Here is a 10,048-nt window from a genome sequence, read left to right as displayed (position 1 = left end):
TGCTGGAGGAAATCAATGAGGAGGAGCAGCAGCAAGCAGCTGGAGGAAATCGACGTGGAGGAGCAGCAGTCAGAGGAAGTCGACGAGGAGCAGCAGTCAGAGGAAATCAATGAAGAGGAGCAGCAGACAGAGGAAATCAACGAGGAGGAGCAGCAGTCAGAGGATATCAACGAGGAGGAGCAGTCGTCAGAGGAAAGCTACAGCGACGAACCAAGCAGCGAGGAGATGCTTGGAATGGACGTGGATCTTGGGCCTGTAAGCGGCGAGGAAAGCCACACAGGGCCGAGCGACAAGGCGAAGGACCACCCAGGGCCGAACCAGGACCCAGGAGACGATGCAGGAGAGGGCAGCTTTTGACTTCCAGTCTCAGCTCACCGAGGAGAAAGCTACGGCGGAAGTGATCGATGGTGGTTCTCAATCTCAGCCATGGTCAGTCAGGACTCAGGACGACTGGGAATAAGCGTGCCAGCCAAGGCTTGGTGCCAGCCTGGCAACGTAACCGCTTCTGAGTTGGAACGAACGGAAAATCTTGTTCGAGAAGCTAAATCCAAATCCCAATCACGTGCTGCTCCATTTACCATTCTGCCCTCGCAATCTCCGTTATTAAATCCTAAACCATCCCCAAATCAGGCGAGGCGAGGCCGCCACCAAATCAGAGATCACCAACCACCCCTCGTTCTCTCTCCTCTCCACTACCCGCGCGCGCTCTGCCTCGCTCGCTGCCCGAGCCCCCAAGCCCCCCGATGGCGGCGCCGCCGTGGGTGATCCTACGCCGCTGCCTCGGCCTCGTCCCCGCCACGGCGGAGGCGGAGCGCCCCGTCCCCATCTCCGTCGCGCTCAGGGAGCCGCCGCGCGTCACCGTGCTCGACGTGTCCCCAAGCGTCCACCGCGGCCCCCGCCTCGGCAAGCTCCCCTACCTCGTCGCCACCGGCCCCAGCGTGCTCCTCGTCTGCTTCTCCTTGGGCGAGGTCCCCACCGTCACCGACGACCTCGTTCTGGTGCGGAGCTTCGTCTCGCCGGGGGACCCATTGCGCCAGCCGACCACGGGCTCCCCCGACCTCGTACCCCGGCGCACCGGGCCCTCCATGCCCGTCTCCTACACCATCAGGAGCGTCGGCCTCACCTCCGCGCTCTTTGGCGGCTACCTGATCGCCGAGCTCCAGGTCACCAGGAGCAGCGACCACGCCAAGCTCCTCCGCATCTTCTCGCTCGACGAGCGGTGGTTCGGCAAGGCCAGCCTCTTCTCGAGCGACGACCAGTGGAATTGGACCGAGAAGGACCTGCCCAGCCCCTTGCCCACCACGGATGGCAGGGTGCAGGAGTGGTCTCCCTCCGGCGTGGTCGACCACGACAAGAAGCTCTGGTGGTTCGACCTCTCGTGGGGGCTCATCAGCTGCGACCCCAACATCATCGACGACCCCATCCTGCGCTTCCACGACCTCCCGCCGGGCCGCTATCTCGTTGAGCCCCGGCCGTTCATCCACACCATCCGCTGCATCTGTGTCAGCGACAACATGCTGCGGTACGTGGACATCGCCCGTGACCATGATGTAGACGGCTTCTCGGCGGCCGTCGAGGAGAAGGTGGCCATGTGGACGGGGATCCCCATCTCTGACGGCGGTGGCGGCGATGGTGACCACAGCATTAGATGGTACCACACGTACGAGATGAGCTTCAAGGAGATCTGGAACGACGCCAGCTACCGGGAGACCCAGCTGCCGGCGTTGATCCCTGAAATCGTGCTCGTGCACCCCAGGCACCCCAATGTGGTCTACTTCTTTCTAGGGAGGAGCCTCTTCGCCGTCGACGTGCCTGCGCATCGGGTCGTGTGGATCGTCAAGGATGCCCACAAGCTCGTGGCGCCGGGCTGCAGGCGCTGCGTCCTCCCATGGGACCTGCCAGCCTCGATTGCCAACGGTAACACACATAACTGTGCAACCTCATGTTTTCTCCTTGTGTGTGCTGTGTGCTGCATTATTTGTTTTCGAGTATCTTGTTTCTAGTTGCCTGATCGATCTGTCTGAAATCTGAACGTCGATCTGCAACCATATGTGGTGCTTGTTCTTGGAGTACTAGCTAATTCCTAGTCCTGCATATGCCTGTTTTAGAAGTTTTCCGTACTCAATTGTTTGTGCTGCAAATCTGCTGTCATGCTGTTATTGTTGCACAATCTATATATACTGTCTGAAAATAGATAGATATGTAATCATGTGATGCTTGCTTGGGTTTCAACTTCAGAGTACTTCCTGCTGTAGGCATAATATGGAAATAGAGTTTTGTTTCTCATCTATATTGCCTGAAAATGGAATTATCTGCCAACATTCAGACTTGTATATGGTGCATAAGCTGAAACTTTTTCAATGGCACATTATGCACAGGTCTCCACAATTTTCATTTGAGTTTCAGCTTTCCAGAAATAAATGACAGTCAGATGATAACAAATGATACATATATGCTTATAGATGTTAGCAATTTATAGCTGCTGTGATCATACTTCATAGTTCATAGTTGAGGTTACATCGACCGATGGGCATGGCCATGGATTCAATGTTCTGATTTATTCGCTGTCCCTTATATCTCGATTTCGGAGTGATGGACTAGCAACTTATAACTTGTTTGCAATAGTTAGGGAGGGATGGTTCTGTCTGATCCTAGTGTTATCAATGAATGTAGTTAATAATTGACAACTTGTGAGAATTTTGAAGTTAGAAATCCTAATCATTTTCTATAGGTTAGAGGCAATGAACAAACTGATTCTGCATGTTGAGATATTGGCAATGATAAAAGAAGTAATGCATGACTGATGCTAATACTTCATATGAAGCTAAGCAACCAGCAATTGTTTGAACAGCCTAATTGTTCCCTGTATAGAACTTTCCATTACTATGTATAATCATGAAACAGACAACATACAGTTCCAGAATTCCTGTGAAGTCCCTGCCCTACACTCTAGTGTCTATGCTAGTCTTTAATTACAATTTAAAGTTATCTTAGTGATTATTATGTTCTTAGTGCTTTCTTCTCAACCGTGGCAGTAACATATGTTTCATATCTATTGTCACCACTAACTGACTAAGATTGCTTCTTCCATTAAGGTATTGTGGATGCTGTTGTTCCTGCTGAAGGAGAAAGCGGATCGTCATCGACAACTCCAGGGGCGAGCTCGAGTGGCGTGGGACATGAATAAGGTTTTTACTCCTGACTTTTCCTATGTTGGTGCATTTCTGTTCTGTGAGCATCATTCTGCATTATTTTTCAGCAGCATGTGTAAGAAGTCCCCCTTTGTGTCCAATTAAGACATTCCTCTTGTTTGGGCAGGTCTGCTTGTCATCATGAAAGGTGCACAAACTTATGCCCTGCTGAATACTTCGTCAAAGGTGGGAGTACTTAGATCATAGAATGTGGTTTGGATCATTTTCCAGTGTTGGTCTCAGACAGAAATTGCTCTAGGAGTTAGATCAACATTGCCCTTGCGCAGAAATTGCTCCAAGTTCGCTCTGTTCTACGCATGATTTCTTTCATATGTACGTAGGAGTTGAGGCTCCGTGATGATGAACTCATTGCAACATTTTGCTCGCCACTATCTGTCGTTTTCTTCTTTCTGCTCTCTTTAATTTGGAGATAAACACACACCTCAATGTACGTCAGAAACTGCCGTGGTTCTGGTATGCAGCTGAAACGGCTCACTTTGAGCGATTGGAATGTTGGAACTGTTCACTCGACTATGTGAACAGTGTCGGAGAAGAAGAATGGCAGTGACAGGTTAGAGTAGCAGGAGGCAATCTGATCCGGTGGTGGGCGGTACGGTGGAGTAGCAGTGTTGTGTCAGGCAACGGTGGTGATGCTTGGTGTTGCCAGTAGAATAAAGGCGGTAGAACTGGGAGGTGCTGAACTACTACTGATGGCTGCGAACGAGAAAACAAAGTGGTTGCTGGTTAGGGAGAGAGGGAGGGGCTGTGCCGCTGTGCCCGTGTGGATTCCGGGCTTGGAATAATGGAACGGATTGCTGCCGGGGAGCAGGGCAGATGGATTGATGCGGTTCTCATCGACACTGGCAGTGCTTTCGGTTTGTAGAGGGATCGAAACAGAGCATACACGAGGAAATGAGGAATATTGTTGGATCGAGATCGCAAAACTAATTTTATGGGTGACCGCTCAATATGCATCTTCCGGCGGACCCGTCCTTATCTAACTTATCTAGGGCCGCGCACGGAGGCCTGGCAGCGCAGCGGAGATAGCATCGGCAGGCAGGCTCGGTGCTCCTCGACGGAGCCTCAACGTGTGTCTATTTTTTTATATATTTTGGATTCTAATAATTTTGTTGTTGTTGATTTTTCTCTTTAAAATTTGTTTTCAAAATTTTGTGTTCACAACATTTTTTTTCCGAAATTGTATTTCTTTAAATTTTGGTCTCCAAAATTTTTCCACACTGTTTGGAATATTTTATTTTGCAAAATTTGTTTGATTAAAAATTTTGTATGTAAAATTTTATCCATGTTCTTTATATAATAATTCTGTATATAAATTTTTTATCTATAATTATAAAAATTTGTTTATATAATTTATTAAATAAATTTGCAAATAAAATCTTATATATATTGCTGGGCTGCGCCTCTGTAGCAGCAAAAGAAATCAGAACGCTAGGAACCACATGGTTGCTGCTTGTCTCAAATCGACCGCACGGAGGCTCTCAGAACGGTCGCCCGCAAATTAGCCAGGCCCGATGGAGATATGTATCTCTTGACGTGAAAACGGATTGGGTCCACTACCGAGCACTGAACCTACAGTACGTTAGGGACGTTTTGCCGTGCAAGTAGGTTAGGCCAGTTTCAGGCAGGGTTAAAAATTCCGACCGGAACCGGTCCGGAAACCGTGGTTACCGGTCAAACCGGTCCGGACCGGTTCCGGTTTCGGCCGGTTTCAAACCGGCCCAAATTTAAATTTAAATTTAAATTTAAAAAAATGAAAAATTATTAAATTTTTTTAAAAAAATACTTCAAGTTGCGACGAATCTAATAGTGTCAAATTTTTTCAAATATTCGTTCATTTAGTATACTTTGCGAGCATTTGAAGTTAAACAAAAAAAGCGTGCATACAAAAGTATATACAGATACAATGTAAAACATGTAAAAGTAGTACAAAAGAGGGTTGGAGGGTTCATTTAGGCTAAAACATGTTATACAAACATTCATTTAGTATATTTTGCGGATATTTGAATTTAAACCAAAAAGAAAAAAATTTGAATTTGGTCGGTTACCACTCAAACCGACCGGTTACCGCTCAAACCGGATCGGTTTGAGGGCCTAACCGGTCGGCTAACCGGTAGAAACCGGTTGAACATACATTTTTAGTTTGGATTTTGAATTTGACCGGTTTTTACCGGTACCCGGTCAAACCGCACCGGTTTACCGCTACTGGTGGGTGGCAGTTTGATCCCACCGGTCGGTAAAAAAACCCTGGTTTCAGAAAGCCCGACGAAAATTTAATTAACGCTCTCAGGAGGAACTCTATTGATGAAAGCATACCTTGGATCATTATAGAGTCGGTAGGCCACTTAAAATATCCTCAAACATTGTAGAAATGAAAGAAAGAATAACAGGTATAGGGCTGCAAGAGTTAGAATTTACGAAAATAACAAAAAATAATAAAGTAATAGATTACTAGTTTACATTTGATTAATTGGACACTAAAAGAAAAGGCTTTAATTATCGAGCCAAAAGGGTCCTCATAATAGATCTTTTTAGTATTGGTTGGAAACACCAGCCGATTACTAAAATTTTATTTTAGATTTGTTTCTTTATTATCATTTATTCATGCAGAATTGCTACACACTCTACTATACGTCCATTAGTCGCGATCTAGTTTATATAGAACCTTTGCTTCATAGAACAGAAAGGAGTGCTAAGGATCAAGTAAAGTAGATCTAGTTTTTAGCCAGCGGGAGGGATGGTGAGTTGCATAAAGAGAAAGAAAAAGGAAGAGAAGGAGAAAGGAAGGGTGAATTAAAAGTGGGCAACGGGTTGTGCACGAGACCGAACTGGGATTTCATGAATGAAGAAAGTAAGGATATGCCAATAAAAAGATAAGAGTGGTTGAAATTATTCATCTGTCTTTTAGTCCTGCTAGATAGACGGAAGAGGGTTATCATAAATAGATGGGAGAGGAATATCTTATGTAATGCTGCATAGAATTTTTTTTGAACTATAATGCTCCATAGAACTGAGGATCATGGCAGAACTATAGTATAGGTGCATATGGTTGTACAGATGTACACACAATAATTTGGATATAAAATTTCAGCAAGTATGCATATACATATAGGTATATAGATAACTAGGTCAGATCATGTCTATTGCACTATTTGAGTCCAAATAAGAGAAATAAGCATGTCCTGCTTTGGACTTGAAGAATATTGTCGAGCTTTCAGCTTGTCGAAACATATAAACAAACTATTCACTCATATGTCTACAAGTTTATGAAATTAGTGCTGCTACTATTAGTTTTTTTAGATTAAGGAATAAAATCCCAGCCTCTATATCCACAAGTGGATATATACGGCCAAAGGTTACACGACACGAGAGTACTTAGACTCTAAACCTCACACCGAGGTAAATCAAGAAACAAGAAGAAAAACGCACTAACAAAAAGAAAAAGGAACACTACTACAGAAATGTTGATTTGTCCCGGTTGGAAAACTTCTGTTGTCCCGGTTTCCCAACAGAGAACGCCAGGCCGGGACAAAAGGGGGTGCTCTTTTGTCCCGGGTCTGGCAACCGGAACAAAAAGCACCCTTTTGTCCCGGGTCTGGCAACCGGGACAAAAAGCAAAAAGCACCCTTTTGTCCCGGTCCGGACAAAAGGTGCTGCCAGCCCCACGTGCCTGCGCACCCTTTTGTCCCGGTTGGTGTTACCAACCGGGACAAAAGGTTCATTTTTTGTTCCTCTTTTCTCAATTGTTTTTCTATTTCGATTATACTTTTACATTTCAATTAAACTTATGTATTGGAATTCAGTGTATAAGATCTCCACTAATATATACATATATATAGTTACTTATATAATATTTGTCCTAGATTGTTTCCATATATAAACATATAAATATACACATATATATTATTGGAGGACTTAAATATATAATACATACATACTCATAAATAGAAATATAATACATACACACACATATATATTTATATAGGTATATTCGTTCTTAATTATATATATACACGTATATTATCATATTTTCTGCAATTGTCAATATTAGATAGTCCATCATAGTAGAATTCGCCTTTTGGATCGAGGACTTGCTCAATAATAAATCCGGACAATTGTTCTTGAATCGCCATAATCTTTTCCTCCATTATGAGTTTATCGCGCATCTCCTCGACCTATGGAAAAAGGGGATAATTAATTTCGACTAATTAAAATATGAGTTCAAATATTAACAAGTTTTTTACTTACTTCCTCCTCCCAATCTGTCCAGGCCCTTGGAGGACCTACCAGACCATGGATGTTCTCGCATACATAGTATGCGCATAAATTAGTGTATTGTTTTTGCCTCATACACTTTAAGAGAGAAGAAATTATCAGGTATTTACATGAATATATAATAAAACTAATGAATCGTGCAACGAATCATCCAAGTGCGTACCGCAAAATCTGTCTTGATCTTCAATTTCTTATCAAATTTGCCTGGATGATTTTTAGCGAATTGTTTGCAAATCCTGTGCATGATTAGAACAATTATAGTCAAGTAACAAAGTGATTCAAATTATCGGTCATCGACGGAGTAGTGGTAGAATTACTTTTTCATCATGTTAAGAAGATTTTAGTATTGTTCTGGATTTCTCTTCAATGAGTCCATAACCACGAGTAGGCTCTTCTCGGGAATTATGACAATTAGGACCCAGTGTTCACTGCAAGATTATACGGAGGCAGTTCTTGGTAGTTAAGGTTTAAACAATTCGATTATAGAATAGAAAGAGTTAGACGAAAGGAAACACTCACGCAAAGTTGTAAGGAAACAATATCATTTGCTTGTTGTGATGAATGCTTATGTACTTGAACAAGTTTTGGAATAGCTCATCGGAAGTGTCGCGTAGAATCCTCCAATTACAAGTAATTGGGTCGATGAAGCCGAGGTGAGAGTATCCCTTTCTCCTGCAAGTTTGTATCTCCATTCTACATGATACCGAATAAATTAAAGGATCAGTATGTTGAGATCATGCAAAACAATACGTAAGGAGAGTAAAATACTTACAGAACCCACAAGCTGACCATAGAGATGTTGAGGTCCTCCTGATGGAATAGTTGGTAAATTTCTTCCCAGTTTATTCATATAATGGCCTCCCCCGTAAGAAATCGTTATCTTTAATCTTTGCGCCCTGCATGAAATGCAATCGGCCATCGCACGCATGTAGTGCTGGTGCAGCTTATACATTTGCGTTGGAAGCACGGACACTACTTCGGGGGTACAAGAGATTTGTCCAGCTCATACGTCCATTTGACGACCACATCGGCCTTTGGAATATCTTCTCCCCCTGCAATCTGAGCCGCCGTCAGGTTTGATTCTTTCAAAAATGTAACAAAGTCTTATTGTTGCGTCGTCTGTCCCACTACGAGAGGCTCTATTGATTGTTTCTTTTGGGCTCCGAGCTGTGGAACGTCGGACGACAACGACTTTGATTGTCTTTTCTTTTTCTCAGTAGTTTTGATAATTGTGCATTCGTAGTCTGAAGGGGATCTCTCAAAATGAATTTTCTCTTATTTGCTTCGCACTTTCCCTTAAAAAATTTCAAATCTACCGGATTTATCACTTTTTTGGGCTCCGGCTTCGGCTTCGGCTTGAAGTGCTCTTTAACTCTTTCTTGAGTTATCCGATCGCATTCTTCATGGCTCATGTCCCAGGGTTTAATAGGAGCCTCCTTGGTTTTCTTCTTCTTTTCCTTCTTTGGAGGCTCCTTAGCCGGTGCAGCTACCTTGTTTGCCGGTGGCTGTTTCTGCTTCTTTGCCGGCGGCGGAGGGGGTGACCATGGAGGCGACGGTGACGCTTGAGTGTTCATCGGGGCATGAGATGATGGTGATGGAGAATGTGCCGGTGAACCTTGCTGAGACAGTGCTGCCCTTGGGGGGTTTTGCGGAGATGATGGCCTTGGAGAGGCATGCTGAGATGCCGGTCTTGGTGTTCGATCATCCGACTTTAGGACAATGTAGCGCTTATCCCATAGGATGTAGCCATGAATGGCTTCTGCTAGTGTCCTCTCCCCATCGCCTCCAGGAATATCAAGCTCGAGCGTCTCCCAACCCTAGCACACCTGCTCCACGTCAACTCTTGTATATCCTGCCGGAATTTGCTGCCCATGGTACACGTCGCCTGGTTGGGTTGGCATGGCGGTACCGTACGCAACAGTGAACATTAAGTTCTTAATGGTAGTCTGCAGGTCACAAGGTGTCTGCTAGGTGATCTCATCCACTGGAAATCGCTGCGGGGCCATCGCTTCAACTGCAGCCTGGATCCCCATTGGCTCGACGGCGACGTCTGTGGAAGCGCAGCTGCTTTTCTGCTGAGACATATGATCGGCTACGACATTAGGCTCTGGAGGCACCGTTTGCGCTTGCTGTTGCTAGCTCATTGCTATGGTCACTTGGCGTTGAACCTCTTCCTCCAGTCTTTGATCGTGTGACATGAGCCGTTCCTCTAGCCTTCGCAAGTGCTCCCGCTCATCATTCTTTCTTCTTTGCCGGCTTCTATATGATTCAATGTAATCCCTGAACCCATACTTCCATGGAACCACGCCTTTACCTCTTGTGCAGCCCGGATGCTCTGGATTCCCAAGGGCGTAAGTCAGCTCGTCCCTCTCTCTATCCGGCTGGAATGTTCCCTCGGCCGCTGCTTGTATGGCCTCCTGTAGTCTCTGGGCTGCTTGCTGGATCTTTGGCCCAGAGATGCAGTCCCCAGTCAATGGGTCCAAGCTTCCCCCGTGACCATAAAATCAGGTCCTTGACCTTTCAGGCCAGTTCATGGTCACATGTTGGATGCCTCTGTCATGCAG

General features: G+C 45.2%; 1 protein-coding gene across 1 annotated transcript; it reads left to right on the top strand.

Annotated features, from left to right (window-relative positions):
- The first annotated feature begins 668 nt into the window (after nt 1–668).
- On the top strand, nt 669–3,568 carry LOC120671209. Its single transcript, XM_039951491.1, has 3 exons — nt 669–1,917; nt 3,096–3,188; nt 3,319–3,568. Exons 1-2 carry the CDS (start codon nt 744–746, stop codon nt 3,185–3,187), a joined length of 1,266 nt encoding a protein of 421 aa, XP_039807425.1. The 5' UTR covers nt 669–743; the 3' UTR covers nt 3,188; nt 3,319–3,568.
- The last annotated feature ends 6,480 nt before the right edge of the window (nt 3,569–10,048 follow it).

This window comes from Panicum virgatum, chromosome 4N, assembly GCF_016808335.1.
Source record: "Panicum virgatum strain AP13 chromosome 4N, P.virgatum_v5, whole genome shotgun sequence".
NCBI lineage: Eukaryota > Viridiplantae > Streptophyta > Magnoliopsida > Poales > Poaceae > Panicum > Panicum virgatum.
This window is presented reverse-complemented; position numbering and strand designations above follow the sequence as displayed.